The 17633-nt window shown below is 46.0% G+C and overlaps 1 protein-coding gene across 15 annotated transcripts in view; it reads left to right on the top strand.

The window, feature by feature from the left end:
• Window positions 1-17633, top strand: part of SCRIB (scribble planar cell polarity protein) — a 2800411-nt gene that overhangs the window by 419584 nt on the left and 2363194 nt on the right. For all 15 annotated transcript variants that reach the window (XM_044067477.1, XM_044067487.1, XM_044067486.1 and 12 more), the window contains exon 9: window positions 10279-10404. In XM_044067477.1, the coding sequence (XP_043923412.1) occupies window positions 10279-10404 (126 nt within the window). The remainder of the gene's footprint in view (window positions 1-10278; window positions 10405-17633) is intronic.

The raw sequence follows: 17633 nt of genomic DNA, 5'->3' as shown, positions 1-17633 counted from the left end.
AGTCCAGAAGGTTTCCCACTTCCAGCTAGAAGTCAGACACTTTCAGTTCAGAGCCCCTGCCCTTTGGTCTCACCACAGCCCCCTGGTGTTCACCAAGTGTAGGCAATGGTCACAGCTCACCTCAGACTGCATGGGTTCTAGGGGTTCTTGTATCTAGACAGCTCTCTCAATACTGCTCCTACAAGGTCTCTTCTCATTTGGGCTAGACTATATCTACTCCATCTTTGCTGCCATTTGGGTATTGCAATAAATCTGGACAAATCTCTGTTTCTCCTGGTTCAGATGTTGGAATTCATAGGTGCCCATCTAGATAAAACAACCAGGATAGCAAAGCTGCCAGACAACAGGTTATCCACCCTGTAAAACCAGGCACTGAACATTATGTCCTGTGCAATACTACCAGCCAGATGGAGTCCACCGTTGATCCCAAAAGCTGGAGAACCAATCACTCTTGTCCCTGTAGCCAGATATAATGTAAGAGTTGCATAGTGGACACTTGCAGTGCAGTGGTCCGTCAGGTACCAAGCCATGGATTTTTGGATTCATTCAGCAAACAGTTGTAAGACACAGAATGTAGTGGATTCAGTCTCCCAGTGTATCTCAAGGCCGTCTGTTTATTTCCCTAAGAATGGCCACTGTAACCATGGACACTTCCAAGCTTGCAGGTGGGGGGGCATTATATGGTAAAGATGGTCCAGGGCACATGGTCTCCTTCCAAAGCCAGTCTCTACATCATTGTTTAGAGATGTGGACAGATCTAGCATTGCAGGCCTTCCAGGGTATCCTCCCGCTAGGAATAATGTCTGTCTATGTGGGAAACATGTCAGTACTTTGGTACATTAACAAACAAGGGGAAACATGTTCCCATTTGGTACGTTGAGAAGCAATATGTGTGTGTGGAAGTGGGTGATATCTTCCGATTGCTTTCTGGTAACCGTGTATTTATTGGGGATGTCCAGTAATTCTGAAGGACAGGTTGAAAAGGTCTGTCCTACCTCAGAAGTGGTCTGTCATCCCGACAGTGGTAGAACAGATTTTTCGTTGATGGAGCTGGCTGTGCTGCGATCTTTGTGGCTCTTCCCACAACACCAGTTCTGCATATTCCAAGAGATGCTCTGACACACTTTTTGCCCCCCCCCCCCCCCAATCCTATATATGCCTTCCCTCCCTACGCCTCTGATTCCAAAGTTCCTGCAGATTTCTCTGACCTCCTTTGGTTCACCCCCCCCCCGCCCCCTGGGTGCTGCTGGAACGCAATTCAGGTGTTCTGCTTCACCCTTGTAGAGCACCTTATCTGGACATTCATTCTCCACTTCCAATGATGGCTACTCAGTCCAGGCGCTCTCCCGCTGTAATACAAATTCTACATCTTCCCAGAAACTATCTGTTAGTAAAATTCACAAAAGTAAGTGGAAGAGGTTTTCTGTTTGGGCCTCTCAGAGGAATCTGCATCATTTCAGTCCCTCTCCCTGTACTCAGACTTTCTAGCATCTATTTTCCAGGCTTTGGGCAGTTACTCTACAGTTAAGGTCCAGTTATCAGCTGTTTCCAATTTTCATGTTGGAGAAGATCATGCTACCTTAGCATCTTAGACTTTCCAAAGCTTTAATGAGGGGCACCTTTCTCCTTAGACCCCTCCCTTTAAGGACCCTATTCCTCCTTGGGATAGGCCTTGACACAGCCACCCATTGACCCTGCCACCAGGGTGGACATCAGATTTTTGACTTTGAAAACAAATTTTCTAGTGGCAATAACTTCAGCATGGAGAGTACTGGAGCTACAGGCCCTGTCCAGTAAAGCTCCCTTATATAATTTCTCACAAACATAGGGTGACCCTCAGAACCAGTCCATCCTTTGTCCCCAGGGTAGCTTCTGAGGGCCCTCACTAAACCAATGCATCCATCTACTGGTCTTCCATCTTAACTTTCCAATAAAGAGGAATATATGCTTCACTTGCTTGGCTGTACATAGCCAACTTTATTTTTACCTCCATTGTACCGAATCCTTCAGGAGGATAACTACTACTTGTCTGCTTTTCTAAAGATTAGAGGGGCCAAAGAGTTTCAAACATATCCTTAGCTAGATGGTTATCTGACTATATTTTTCATGTTTATAAAGAAATGACACTGTCTAGACTAATTAGAGCTCATTCAGTTCTCAACTTTGGTTTCCAAGGCATCTGTTGATGACATGTGTGGGGCCACCACTTGTTCCATTTTTATCACGTTTATTTCTCATAAACTGGATTTGTTCTCCAGGAATAGCATTTGGTTCAACCATTCTCTGGAATATCCTTCCATGAGACCACTGCCAAAGACTAAGCAGCTGGTGCCTCAGTCCTGTCCATTGCCAAATGAATGGAAGAGACAACATCAGATGTGGAAGTTATGTACTTACAACAGTGATATGTCTATGTTGTATGCTTCCATCTTTCATCAACTTCCCGTTCTCCTTCCATCTTCCATTTTATGGAAGATAATTCCCTTGGTTTCTGGTATAACACTATGGTCTGCCCCGATTAATGCCTTGCACGCCTTTAACTCCAAAGCAGCACTTTTTCAGTGATTGTGGATGTTTCAGGATTGATATCTATCAGTGTGTTCTGTTCTCTCCAGGGATTGCAGGCAAACTTAATCTGAGGTTATGTTGAAGATAGGAAGGGAGTATGGGGAAAGGGGCCTGAGCTGTGGATCCTACAGTGTAGAGTGGCCGATGATGGATCTGAAGACCCATCCACTGAAGAATGGATGGAGGCAGGCAGCACAGATCTGTCATTATAGTAAGTACATGACTTTCATTTTTTTTTTTTTTTTTTTTTTTTTGTCATTAAAATGAACCTGTATTGGCTTTTGTATTGAATTTTTTCCTTGCTCTTGTACTTCACTGTTTGAACATCTTTAAAATGTGATCCTTTAATAATCTGCAATATGAATTTGTGTACACTAATAGAAAACAAACCTTAGCATTAGATCTGAAGTAGGATATTCATTTGTCTGCAACCTGTGGGGTTATGGATCCGATATCGGATCCGAACCGGCATAGTTTTCCAGCTATGGATCCAAGCTCTCAGCTCCTCCCCTCACCCACAATGCCCTGCTCTACCCTCATGACCTCAGATCTTGTTTGCCGCGCTGGTAACTAGATGTGGATTTCATAGCTCTCAGCTAAGTGGATTTTTTCTTGTTAAAATTAGAGAATTTGTTCTTTCTTTAATAATTTTTGTGTGAAGTAGTAGGTTTCCCGTTTATATAGACTGTTTTTAACTGTATTTTAAGTTACAGTAATAATTTTTATTCCCTCCCCTCGCTGTACGTAGAGTGTGTGTGTAGGCCTGTGTGCTTTATTTTTTGTTTAAGTTACTTTCCAGTAACTTTGGGTTGTTATAGATTATGGCTGAACAGCCTAAGTCTATATTTTCCAAATGCTCCGAGTGTGGCCATAAGCTCTCACCGGCTGATGGCCACACTCGGTGTGTTAAGTGTCTTGGGGTTGAACACCTCACATCTGGTTGTTCCATTTGTGCAGGGTTCAACCCCAGGGCACTGAGGGAGCGGAGGTCCAAGCTGGTCTTGGCGGGTCTTTTACCGCCGGACTCGGCTCCGACCCCCGCTCCTTCGGGGACTCCTGCGGCTGCAGCTGTTCCCCCTGTAGCACCCCCTCCTGCTCCTGGGACTCAAACTCCCGCTTCCAGGACAGGAGAGGGATGCATCTAAAAAGGACCGGAGGGAGAAGCACCACAAGCGGCGGGCCGAGACCTCTGTTTCGGCCCCGCCAGCCAAGCGGGCTTCTCCCCCGGCTTCCTTGTTGGGGCGGTCTCCTCCTTCTCGGCTCCGGTCACCTGTGTGCTTCTCACCGGGTCCTGAGGAGGAGGAGACCCGATCTCCGTCGAGGCTATCGAGGAGGCATTCCAGGCCTACCTCGGTAGCCTCGTCGAGATCTACCCATAGCCTTTCGGATGCTGATCTGGACCGGATGATGCGAAGGTTCATCCAGGCCCAGATGCAGATGGGAGTGCTCTTGCCTCCCCCCCCTCCGGGGGGGAGCTCAACACCCTTTTTCAAGCCTATTGCTCCTTCTCCGACCCGCTTCCCGGGTTCGGAGCAACTGGAGCCGAGCAGCTTCGGAGCCGGGGGGAGGTCGGAGCCGATAGTACTTGGTACTTCGGATCCGACCATGCCCTCGAGTGCGTCGGACCCGATCTCTCGGAGCCTGGATCCGAGCTTCGGATCCGGGGGGATCAGTGCTCCTTCGGCGCCGTCTGTGTCGGAGCGCACTGTCCCTTCGGATCCGAGTGCTTCGGCGCCGGCTCCGATCCACTCTTCGGATCCGAGGGGGAGCCGATTGTCGGATCCTTTGGTCGAGGTCGGCTCCCCTTCGGCTTTTGATGTAGTGGAGAGGGCTCTGTTGAGGGTCTCCGGACCCCCGGCACTTGCTTCGGCTCCGTCCCGCGCTCCCTCTGCACTGGGCCAGGCTTCCACCATCCGGCCCCTGGGACAGCCCGTTTCTGTGCCCCAAGTTGCTCCCATGGAGCAAAGTGCTGCTTGCGAGGACTCCTCTGACAGCCCCCAGAGGAGGCCGCTCGCAAGCATACGCAAAAGGAGGCACATTGACTCCCTGAGTCTCTCACTGAAGACACGGACTTGGAGGAAGGGAAGGCTCCCCACGGTCACCCCGAGGATGTCTCCTTCGGAGACATCATGGAAATGCTCCGTATCAGGGGGTGGTCTGCCCCAAGTCTTCCTCGGACGAGTCCGTGTTCTTGGAGGCATTCAAACGGGCCCGTCTACCTCTTGGGTGTCTCCCCTGCCGACCCCTGGTGGACCTTATTACCACCAGGGCGTGGAAGGAACCGGACACCGTGGAGCCAATTCCCAAAAGACCTGATAAAATCCTTAGCCCGCCTTCTGACAGGACCCATTGGAGTAAGGGGCCTCCTGTAGATGCCATGTTGATGGCGGCGGCCACAAAGAGGGAACTGGCTCAGGAGAGTCCCTCAGTCCACCCACCGAGCAAGGAGTCTCGGATGATGGACCGCTTGGGGAAGCGGATGTTCAGTTCGGCGACCTTCTCGGTAAGGGCGCTGAACTATTTGGCACATGTTATTCGGATGCAGCGAGACCTTATTAAGGAGTACGCTGCATCCCCCCCTGAGTCCATTTCGGAGGAGGACAGAGCTCTGCACTCCACCAAAATGGCCACTCTTAGGTCAGTCACAAATACTTCTATGCGGCTACTCTCCCATGCTACGGAGGGCGCCGCTAGAGCTGCGGGGACAGGACTGGTCACTAGACGTCAGGCCTGGCTCCGCCACTGCGATTTTTCTGAGCCCTTCAAGGCGTCTTTAACGCCCCTTTGATGGTTCTGCTCTGTTTGGCAAGACCGTTCAGACGTTGACCCAGAGGGAGAAGGACGGAGAGACGCTGTCTGCCGTCGGAATCCGGTTCTCTGCACCCCAGAGGCCCTATTCTAGGAACCAAAAGGGTCAGAAGAAGATGTGGTTCGAAGTCGCAGCAGTCCCAGCCTGCTCCGGACAACCAGTCCTTCCGTGGCAGAGGAGGACAGGGAGGACGCCGCCCTAGAGGCAGAGGGGCTCCCAGAAACTTCGGGTCCAGGGAACCTTTCTCTGAACGGCCCGCGCAGCAACCCTGAGGGTTGCCCGACTGCTCTACTCTGGAGGCAGTCGGGGACGTTCGGGGCACCTAGCGGCATGGGAGTCCATAACATCGGACCGCTGGGTTCTCCAAATCATATCCAGGGGATATCGCATTCCTTTCCTTCACCTTCCAAAGATGAAGTCCCTCCCAGACGTACCACCCGGTCAAAGGGAGGCCGCTTTGGCAGAAATTGTCCATCTGCTAGAGAAAAGAGCCATCCAGCCCGTTCCCCCAGACCAGATCGGATCAGGGTTCTACTCCAGGTTCTTTTTAGTGCCAAAAAAGATGGGGGAACTAAGACCAATCCTGGACCTCTCTCTCTTGAATCTGGCAGTCCCCAAAGAAAAATTCCGAATGGTCACTCTACAATCTATTCTCCCCCTTCTGGGAGAAGGCCACTGGATGTGCTCAATAGATCTCAAGGACGCGTACTACCACATCCTAATGGACAGACGCTCCAGGAGGTTTCTCCGCTTCCGGCTGGGAGCCAGTCACTACCAGTTCCGGGTCCTTCCCTTTGGTCTCACCACAGCCCCCAGGGTGTTTACCAAAGTACTAGCAGTGGTAGCGGCCCACCTGAGGCTTCAGGGGCTGCAGGTCTTTCCCTACCTGGACGACTGGCTCCTTACCGCCCCAACAAGGCATCTACTTCTCTCGTGAGACTCCTTTCTCCATCTTGCTCCATTTCTGGGCATCACAATAAATACAAACAAGTCCAACCTGGCACCCACTCAGCTCTTAGATTTCATAGGGGCCAGACTAGACACAAGGAGTTTACGAGCCTTCCTCACTGCGGACAGAGTTCTAAATCTGCAGCTCCAGGTGCGGGCCATTCTCCATTCATGTTCTGTTCCAGCGGAGTTGGTCCTGAGGGCTCTAGGGTCCATGGCTTCGATAGCACTTCTTCCTCTTGCCAGGCTCAAAATGCGCAATCTACAGTGGACGGTTATAGTACAGTGGTCATACCTTGCTCTCCCATGCATCATCCCATAGCGATCAGCAAGGCTTGCAAGCGGTCCCTCTTGTGGTGGCTCCACTCCCGGATCTCCACGAGGGTCGCCCATTTTGTGCTTCTCCCCTCTCGCCACGGTGACCATGGACGCCTCCGCCTCGGGTGGGGGCACTTTGGGCCGGACAGTCCAAGGCACGTGGAACGATTCAGAGACCTTACTGCATATCAATGTTCTAGAGATGAGAGCAGTGCTCTTAGCGTTGCTAGCACTTCAGGACTTTCTTCCCTTGGGAACAATTGCGATTCAATCGGACAATATGTCTGTTGTCTGGTACATCAACAAGCAAGGGGGAACAAGGTCTTACCCTCTTTGTCGAGAGGCCATGAGAGTTTGGGAATGGGCAATCTCAACCAATCGCTTTCTCATAGCAACGCACATTCCGGGTCGGTCCAACATCCTAGCGGACAAGCTCAGTCGCACCATTCTGACACCTTACGAGTGGTCTCTCAATTGTCAAGTAGCGGAACGCATATTCGCACGGTGGGGAACCCCTTCATGCGATCTTTTTGCTTCTCCCTCAAACACCAAGTGCGACAGTTTTTTCGCTCTAATACCTCCTCCCGGAGGTACCCCAAGAGACGCTCTGGTGCATGCTTGGCCACCCGGTCTTCTGTATGCCTATCCACCCTTGCCTCTGATGCTGCAAGTTCTTCAGAAAGCCTCTCGGGTGGGTTGCAGAATGATTCTCATTGCTCCGTTCTGGCCTCGACAGATCTGGTTCCCCTTCCTAAGGTCTCACTCGGTGAATCCTCCTTGGATTCTAGATCCCATTCCGGATCTGATATCCCATCCATCCTGCATTCCTCCTCCGAACCTGGACAGCCTGAAGCTGACCGCTTGGCTGCTCCAGTTCCACTCTTGATAAGGACTCCGGTATTTCTTCACCGGTAAAGGCTATTTTGGTGGCGGCTCATAAACCATCCACTAGAAAGGTTTACCGAAGCAAATGGAAACGTTTCTCTGTGTGGGCGGAGCGGCAAGGCCTAGATCCCTTCACAGTTCCTCTCCCGTAGTGCTTGATTTTCTAACCTCTCTCTTTAATGATGGTGCCAGCAGTTCCACAGTCAAAGTTCAACTGGCGGCAATTTCTCACTATCACATTGGTCAAGAGTCTAATCCTCTTATGTCAGCCAAATTGTGCAAAACTTTTCTTAAGGGTACTTTCCTTCTCAGGCCCCTATAAAGCAAGCAGTTCCTCCTTGGGACCTTTCTTTGGTCCTACAGGCCTTGACCGCTCCCCCTTTCGAGCCTGCGGCTACAGTGGACCTCAAATTCTTGTCTTACAAGACAGCCTTTTTGGTAGCCATTACGTCAGCCAAGAGAGTTTCTGAACTTCAAGCTTTATCAGCTAAACCTCCTTACTTGGTTTTTTATCCGGACCGTGTCTCCCTCAGGACCAACCCGTCCTTCCTTCCTAAAATCGCTTCTGAAGCAAACATCAATCAATCCATTAACCTCCCTGTTTTCTTCCCTAAGTATGAAAACAAAGGTGAATATAGGCTACACTCACTAGATGTTCACAGGCAACTAAGATTTTATCTCAACAGGACAGCTGGTCATAGGCAATCCGACCAGCTGTTTATTTCCTTTGCAAAATTCAATTTGGGCAAGCCAATTTCCAAAGTTTCTCTGTCCCGCTGGATTTCACAGTGCATTGTATTGGCTTATCAAGCGTCAGGAAGGCAAGCAGCGGAGGGTGTTCATGCAAATTCAACAAGGTCAGTATCTACCTGAGCAGCCTTCAAGGCTAGGATTCCTCTAGATGATATTTGTGTAGCAGCTTCACGGGCTTCATCTCATACATTTATTTCTCACTATAAGTTGGATCTTGCATCTAGGGTAGAGCATCCTTTGGCTCCGGTGCTCGGAATATCCTTCCATGATGGCGCCCAAGATTCAGGTAGCTGGGGACTCTGTCCCACAGGTTGCAGACAAATGAATATCCTACTTCAGATTTAGAAGTTATGTACTCACCATAACGTTCCATCTGAGTAGGTGTATTCATTTGTCTGCAACCATCCCGCCCTCCTATCCCCCTGGCCTTTCAGTTTCCTGCATATTTCTTGTTACCCTTTTGAGGGTATTGTTGCTTTGGCAAACTCGATCTGAGGTCATGAGGGTAGAGCAGGGCATTGTGGGTGAGGGGAGGAGCTGAGAGCTTGGATCCATAGCTGGAAAACTATGCCGGTTCGGATCCGATATCGGATCCATAACCCCACAGGTTGCAGACAAATGAATACACCTACTCAGATGGAACGTTATGGTGAGTACATAACTTCTAATTTCAATTGTTGCTATGTAGTATCCGTACATTTTTCATTCACTCCAGCCCTACTTAAGTTGCTCACTTTCTCCTTTCCCTTAAACCTTACTCTTCCTTTTCCTTCAGATATTTATTTCTATGAAGTTTGTTCCATCACATTCTTAAAGAGCCCACCTACAGTTATTTTACCTTTGTTGCCGTATCTAGAACTTACTTTACTTGGGAATATATTTTGATTTCTTTTTTCTAGTAATAGCTTTTTTAGCAGCCAGTAATTATAATATTAGTAAGGCCTCATGTCTAGGCAGTTCAGGTCCTATAACCCAGTGTCAAAGAATTTTTGTCTTTAGCAACAGCCGCTTGTTCCCCAAAATTTCTGTCGATGTTCTGTAGAGAAATTTAAAAATTTGCCAAGTCATTACCATCCCAGAAAATATGTTCCCGGTTGCCTCTCTTCCCCAACCACACATCCAGCATTTGCTATCTTCCAGAAGAAAACTGCCATTGCATTTCAGTTAGTTGCCCTTTGAGGCTGTTTTTTTTAGCTGTAGAGCCTCAGTGACATTACCCATATTGTTTGTGAATGTGCAACATGCGTCTCCTGTTAAACTTTGCACTAGTGCTTGGTCTACCATTGTGTCCGAATAAAGCAGAGTTTTTCGTGGTTACCAGTGTGGTGCATCTTTTTTATTTTTTGCTTGTTTAGTTTGTTACTTTTACTTCACCCCATGTGTGGTGCAGCATTTTTTTTTTCAAACTTTGCACTTGGTTCTCTTGTTGGCAACTCAGGTTTTACAAATATGTATCACGACAGGATTCTATACCACATTTACTTTTGCGTGGCATGCTGTTAAGTTGTAATACTACTAATTTCAGTAGAATGTACTTATTTCCTCCATGATCTGCTCCAAAGACCCAGAACCAGTTTAAGCCAAAAACTCTAGCATGATATTTCTGTGTTTATTACTTTCAGCCTTAATGGTTTTATCAACTTAGTTTCTTGCAGTTGTGTTTATGGAGTTAGGAAGGTAAACTGGAATGAATATGGGTACAGCAACCAAAACCTTACATTGATTCCCTCTGTGTAAGTTTCCATACTGTGTTTCTGAAAAAAACTTTTATCGTCACCGTTTTATGTACACTTTGATCTCATCTTTGTCTTAACCGTATTTGGTTTGAGTGTGTATTGAACAAGAACATTTTCTTTTGGATTTGTTAATTAGTTTGTGAAAAATGTCTTGAATCATATCCTTTCTGTGTTTGAGTATTTACAGCTCAGATTTTGTATGGAAATATGTGCGTTGACATATGCATGTGCAATGTTAACGTATAGCCCTTTGTTCTTTAGGGTCTCCAACGCAGGGCAACCCCTCACCCTAGTGAGTTGAAGGTTATGAAGAAAGCAATTGAAGATCTGAGGAATGATGTATATACTGCAAAACCAGATGAAGAGCTGGACTCTCCGGATACTGAGGTATAGTGGCTGGGGGGGGGGGGGGATTTTCATTGTGCCTTGTTCTGGATAGGCCCACAAACTCTGCTTGGTCAGATAAAAGGGACTCCGACTTGTTGGTACTGTAGTGTGACATTCTGTCCTACTTATTACATTGCCTGCAGTTTATTAGACAAATGGCAAGAGTAGTGTACAACTGGAGTACTCAAAATAGTAATGTGAAGCAATTTAATTTAATTTTTTTTTCTTTTATTACTGTAACTTGTTTTATTGCTGACTTCCTTTTATTTTTGTCTTTTCCCACATTTTGAGTCAGCTGAAAAAGTGTTAAGCATAACAAAAATGACTGAATCTAAAGTCCTGAAGGAAAATGATCCTTGCCCATCTTGGGAGGAGGAGGAAATTGCAAGGGATAGTCATACCTCTCAACTGTCCAGATTTTCACCTCATATTTTTGGTCTATTCCTCATAAATTGTCTGGTTTTCTGGCAAATCACTGGGATGATCTGAAGATTGAATTGACTAAATAATGACATACATTTGAGTTTGACTTCATGTCCTTCAGAAAATGTATGTTAACACAAATCCTGTTACTGTAGCAACTTACTAAGTTTATAAGAGCAATATTTAAAATTTGTCACTATTTTTGTTACTTTGTCTACCCGTTTTGTCAGGCTTTGTCCAGATTTCTTGCACTAAGAGGTCAAGAGGCATGGGGTTAGTAGGCCTGGTGGTGGTACTGGAGTGGTACTGGGGCATATGTATCCCATGCTTACAAAATACTGGGGCCTGCACCAACAGATGTTCTCAGACATTCCAACTGTGTGTCATTTGGGCATGGAGGCAGAGAATGGGTAAGGCATACAAAAAGAAAATCCTTATGCTCTCAAGTATGACTCTGCATTGGGACATCTCAGTCTTTTTTCAGGCAATGGGAAACATTTTGGATCAGGCCCATGGAGGTTCATAGGTAGGTACTAGGCTATTGGCCCTAGGGCCTATACAAGCCTAGCCAAAAAGGTACCCTGGCTTTCGCCACCCAAGAAAATGATTTTCCTTTGCCCCTGTCAAGCAGAACCACAGAAGTGATCCCCAGGGTGAATTTCCTATTACCCATCCAATCATCAAGATTTTTCTTGAAGATTGCTAATGAGGAGCTCTGTTTGACATAGGTAGTCTGTTCCAGAGTAAGGGAAGTCTCTGGGACAGGAATCTATCCCTCCAGCATGCTGTGTTTATTGTGGTGACAAGGTTTAGGTTCCTAGAGCATGTAGCTCTGAGGGATTGGGATTTAAGTGGAGCATGTCCAACAGCTCTGGGTTTGACATAGCTTTGTATGTTAGGCAGAGATCGCCCTTGAGTAGACGATATATGACGGAGTAAAGCTGGAGTTTTTTTAAACTGTCTACTTAAGGCATCTGTTTGTGGCGAGTAATCCTCTTTGTGAGGTATTTTTGCGGCCTTTCCAGTTGTTGTAGATGTCTTGTGAAGTACATACCAAAAGGGGCATTGTACTCTATAATGGGCCTAATGAGTGATGAGTAGAGGGGAACAATGACCTCTTTTTTTTCTGGATGAGAAACCTTTTGTGATGAGGTGTGCCATGTAGAAGGATTTCCTGACCACTGTGGCGATGTGATTATCAAAGGAGAGACTACTGTCCACCTGTGTCCCAAGGTCTCTTGTCACACTTTCGGTGTTAAGTAGACTACCACCTATGTGGTAGTTCATGGGTACAGAGTTTTTACCAAAGGGGATGGCAATGCACTTTTTGGCATTGAGCTTGAGACCATGGCTTTTGACACCAGGCATCTGTCTCAGTGAAGCCCTTTTGTAGGATGTCCACATCGTTAGTAGTTTTGATTATGGCTCCTAGTTTGCAGTCATCTGCAAATTTAGTTAGCCAAAGACCTTCTGTGTTAGCCTGTACTTCAGAGAAGTAGATACCAAACAGGAGAGGACCCAGGACTGAACCCTGTGGTACTCCACTTGTCACTGGTCTGAAGTCTGATTTGGAGTCTACTACTTTCACAGTGTGGATTCTGTCAGCAAGCCAGTTGGCAACCCATCTTATGACATGGGGATTTTTACCTAGTTTAGTGAGTATATCTAGAATTCCAGAGTTGGAGGATGGTGTCGAACGTCTTGGTGAGATCTAGATAGGCTGTGTGAACCACCTTACCCTCATCTATGGCTTTGGTGACTACTTCAAAGAAGTCTATCAGATGATACGTTCCATGGCCTTGCAGACTAGGCTCGTCAGGCTAATGGGGCGGTAGTTCCTGGGGTATGTTGTGGGGCCCCCCCCTTTGTGGAGTGGGATAACCGTCGTGGTTCGCCATTCAGTGGGCACAAAGCCTGAGGTGAGGCTATGATTGAACATGGTATTTAGGTGGGGTGCCAGTTCATTCTGTAGTTCGTGTAGAAGGCAGCCTGGGATGCTGTCAGGTCCCATGGATGCTGTGTTCTTGGCTTTGAAGAGTGATGTTTTTACCTGTGCAGCCGTGATTACAGGAACTTTGCATTCTTCCGGTGTAAAGATGGGCCCATTAGGGGGTGAGAGGGGGTAAAGTTAGCACTGAACCTATCTGCCAGGGTGTTGGTGATATCAGTTGGTTCTGTATATTTAGTGCCATTGTGCTGTAACTCAGAGCAGATCTGAGCGTTGCCATTGAGATTCTTGACATAGCTATAGAATGCTTCATCAGGAGTTCCTCCCTGCATCCCAAATCAAGGAACGGCAAGTAAAATTAAGAATACAGTCTAAGTTTCGATTCCATAGCCTTCACCAGTTTTGCATGTTAAAACTTCACAGGTGCTATCTGCCACCTAGTTGCAAAGACATGCGTCTGGAGCATTTCTCCCTGGGGCTCCACTGAAAATTGGCTTTGTTTCAAGTCTGACTTTCCTGGTAAACAAATGTTAAATAAAACAGTGGTCATGAAACACACGCAGCAGACTGTAGCCACAGCTGTTCCTTATTGCTGCTTATGGTGGAAACTAGTTAGTGCTACTTGTGGTGTTTTAATCCATTAGGCTACTTGGTCTAAGCATTGTAAATTATAATTTAATTTTAAACCACAGTGAAGGGTCACCTAGTTTCTTTTTTTTTTTCAAGAAATACTTGCTGAATTTTAAATTAGTGTTGCAACACATTAAAGAGCAATCTGCATTTCTTGTGAAGTCTAATACAGCAACATGCGGTTGCACTCGAGTGTTATGCTGAGTTCTAGAAAATGGAAATACTTTATTTTCTTCTTTGCCTGTGTACTTCAGATTTATTAACTTATTTTTATTTGAGACCTTTTGCAGAATGAAAAAGGTTCATATTTGTAGACCACATTGCAAGCTTTAAGCTGTATTTCTTTCACTTATTTATTGCTATGTTGCTGTCAGGCTGCTAAAGCAGAGATTTTGGATATTGTGGACTGTTAACCAAGTATAAAACTATGGGTAATGTGTATAATTGTGCGAAGTATAAAAAGTTTAGTCACACTTGTTTTTAGGCACTTCATCAGTTCATAAATTGTAAAGTCGGCTCCAGTTGAGTGCTAGTTGTTTTTTTCTGATGTTCAATTTATAAATAGTGATGTAATCATAAATCTCTAGAATTTATGAACATACATAAATGTATGCATAAATAGAGCTTGTATATATGTAATTCATATTTTCAAGTAATTTGGCAATTGGAATGTTTCATTAATCTTCCACAGTATACCCACATAATGTCCTGACTAAAATCACTGTTGCAGTATTTTTAATACATGGATCATCACTGCTGTCGTCTGGCCTGGGTACCAAAGCTTTACCTTCCCAGTATCGCATGTCTGACCTCATTGCAAGGATAGAGGTATACAGGTGGATGTATGAGCGGAATTCCCCAGGCTATCTTAACTGCCAGACCCAAAGTAGGTTGTGTAGCTGTCAGACTAATTGTCATTTGGTCATTGGTACCATTGCTTTGAATACTCAGATAAGTGCCCTATTGGGAAAACTTCCTTTATGATTCTTAAGTATTTTTCTTACTGGTATAAGGTGTCCGCTAGGGAGAAATAAGTGCGAGTGCAGTAGGCAAATCTTATAAAAAGATTAGCATGCCCTTTTTCTTTTCATCTGCTGATACTTTGTACCCAAGACTTTGTAGTCCACTTTATCCTTGCTTCTCACTTTGAGGCCTAGCATCTCAAGTGCTTGGCCCACTCCAAGATGTCAGATTCAGCCTTCTCTGATGTACCGCCACCACTTTAAAGAAAAAGCTTAAAAGGCCCGGACCAGAGACTGCCAGCCCTTTCTGACTCTGTTCCTACTGAGATTTCATATCCCACATTACATCCAATTCCTCCTCAGATGGCGGCCAGTATGGTGTCAGTGGCCTTGACGACTGAAGATTCTAAAGACAGAGGTGAACCAGAATTTGTTGTGTCTGAGGGCATCCCTCAGATCCTAGTTAGGGAAGAGAGCCCATGTAAGCTGAGGTGCATCAGGGAACTGAGCCACTGTAGTTAGTACAGGCAGACATCAGAAAACTAAGCATGTTACTTCCCCTAAACCTCACCCTTCCTCTTCAAGGGAGAAAGGGATGTATGGATTTCTCTCAGGGTTTAAGGCCACTTTGCATCTGAAGCCACTTCCTTTCTCCTTTGGATTTATCTTCCTGTTGAGAAGAGGAGGCTTCTGATTCTGACTATTATCTGGCTTACTCCTCTCAAATGTATTCTCCTGGCCAAGTCTTTTCAGATGATAACTCCATTTCACCTGATTCTGCGGTAGAAGAATCTTCTTTTGGAGAGGCAATCTTCAGTGTAATGAAGCATTTTGAATGGGAGTCTAGCAGATCTCAGATGTACAGTAAAGATACTACAACCTTTTGAAAATGGGCACTCCAGCCCTTTCCCCTGTACCTCCTGTTCTGGAGGCTTTTTTTGCATTCATTTCAATCCACGTCTGCTTCCCCAGACTTCCAGCCTTCAGCTCTCAAAAGACCAGAGAGATTTTATAAAGTACCTGATTATCTTAAATAAAAATCTTGTGGCAGACCGTTCTACAGTTTCCCTCTTATCTTATAGGTCTTCTAAATCCAATGTCAGTGCCATCCCTTCAAACAAGGATAGCAGGGCTTTAGATAGGTGGGGTAAAAATGTTCATCTCTCCTCTACATTGGCATTCAGGGCTATTAATTACTAAACACAGATGACCAAATGCTCTGTCCATTCTCATTTCTTTAAGTAAGGTAGTGGTGGATCTGCAGGATACTGATTCTGAACAACAAATGTTATCCTTACTTAGTAAAGCTACTACAAGTGGCCAGACACATCATTAAATGTAGTTATGATACTGTAGATGTCTCATCCAGAGCTTCTGCTACAGAATGTGCAATCTGCAGGTTACATAGCCAACCTATTTCTGAGTACTTGAGAGCAAAAATAATGGATTCTCCTTTAGGCAAAAGCCTTTTGTTTGCCCCCTGTGCGCACGCGCACACACAACCAAATTTTTCAAAGCCTTTCAGGAGCTGGATAAAGCCATTAAGAACTGCAGGCATCTTCTGTTAACCTCTTTACCTAGGTACCAGAGGAATTACCTAACCAAACCAACCTCTTTTGTCCGAAGGAATCCTAGACCTAGCCAGAAACACAGGAAGACTCCTAGAAAGAGATTCCCAGATAAACTACAGAGGGATGCCTCATCTAGGAGGCCTTCCATTGGGGACAAGTCTCTGTGATTGTCTACAAGTTCCTTCCCCCTAGCCCTACCCTGAATCTGTCAAAAAGGGTGACCCAATCTCTCTCCACCTGGGAAGAGGTTACTACAGACAAATGGATGCTATCTGTCATAACAAAAAAGTTATGCCATGACTTAGATTCCCCTTCTAAATGGCATATGTCCACCTTCAATCCAATCCAGATTCATTTGCTCACACCCATTTTACAGGAACTATAGGCACAAGGCACAGTAGAGCCAGTGCCAGAAGAATTTGTGGGAAACAGATTTTACTTCATACTTTTCCTAGTGTTAAGGGAAGACACTTGAATGCATGCTGGATCTTTGCTTACTAAATGTGCCAACATTCAAAATGTTCTCACTGCACACACTGTTACCTTTCGTTCTGCCTTTGGCTTTTCTAGTATCTCTAGATCTAAAGGATGCTCTGTATACCACTTTGGATCCCTTGCAGGAGACTCATTTGGTTCTGTACTGGGTCATCTCACTATCTGTTTACTGCTTTGCCTTTTTGGCTTTCCACAGCCTCAAGAGTTTCACAAAGTGACAGGCACCAGTGATCACCTTCTGCCAAACCCAGGAAATTCAGATTTTTCCCTGCTTAGACAATCTGGTAATCCAAGCCACTTCATCAAAAATTCTCCTACAGCATCTCCAGGTCACCCTCCTCCTCTTAACTCAGTTGGGGTTTATGATCAAGTACAAAAACTAAGAATGCAAACCCGCTTACCGCAAGGTAAGTTGCAAAGCCTTACGAAGTACTTCCACAACCTTGCTTCCCTCAGTTAGTGCTCATCCGAGGAGATCCTAAGGGGTGTGGGATTCATGGCAGCTACTATCCCAGTGTTCTCCTTAATCAGACTTTATATGAGGAAAATCCAGTGGTACCTGAAAACAGTTTGGTATCAGCACTTACACCCTCTGGACGCAGTGATTCCCCTTTTATTCCGTCTCAAATGGGAACTGTTATAGTGGAAGGATCAGGCGAAGCTCAACCCAGAGCTTCCCTTCGCTCCTCCTAGTTCAGGACAACAGATATATCGGCTGAGGCATGGGGGCCTGGACAGGTCCCTAACAAGCACAGGGCAGATGGCAGCCAACTCTACCAAAGAACACAATAACATAAAGAAATGAGGGCCCTCATCCAGCCTGCTCAGGTCTTTTCCCATCTCTGGCAACCATGTACCCTATGAATGTTCACAGACAACATGACAATGATGTAATACATAATCATGGAGGGACCAGATCTTACCAGTTGTGCAGATTGGCAGGGATAGCTTGGGACGTTGCCACGCAGGAAAACATTGTTGCTCACAGCCACATACATTCCATCACAGGACCATGTGTTGGCAGGCTCTTAAGCAGGTCCGTAGAGGGCCATCATGAATGGACCCCGAACAGTCATATTTTCCAGGACATCCTTCACTTTTGAGGGATTCCTTAGATAAATTGTTTTGCTTCAAACACCAGCCAACAGTTTCTACTTACTTTTGCAATCGGGTCCCTTGCCGTCAGCTTGGAGGACAGAT

Source organism: Protopterus annectens, chromosome 3.part1, assembly GCF_019279795.1.
Source record: "Protopterus annectens isolate FY-2018-M chromosome 3.part1, PAN1.0, whole genome shotgun sequence".
Lineage (NCBI taxonomy): Eukaryota > Metazoa > Chordata > Ceratodontiformes > Protopteridae > Protopterus > Protopterus annectens.
Note: the sequence above shows the minus strand (reverse complement) of the source record. Positions and strands in the feature narration are given on the sequence as shown.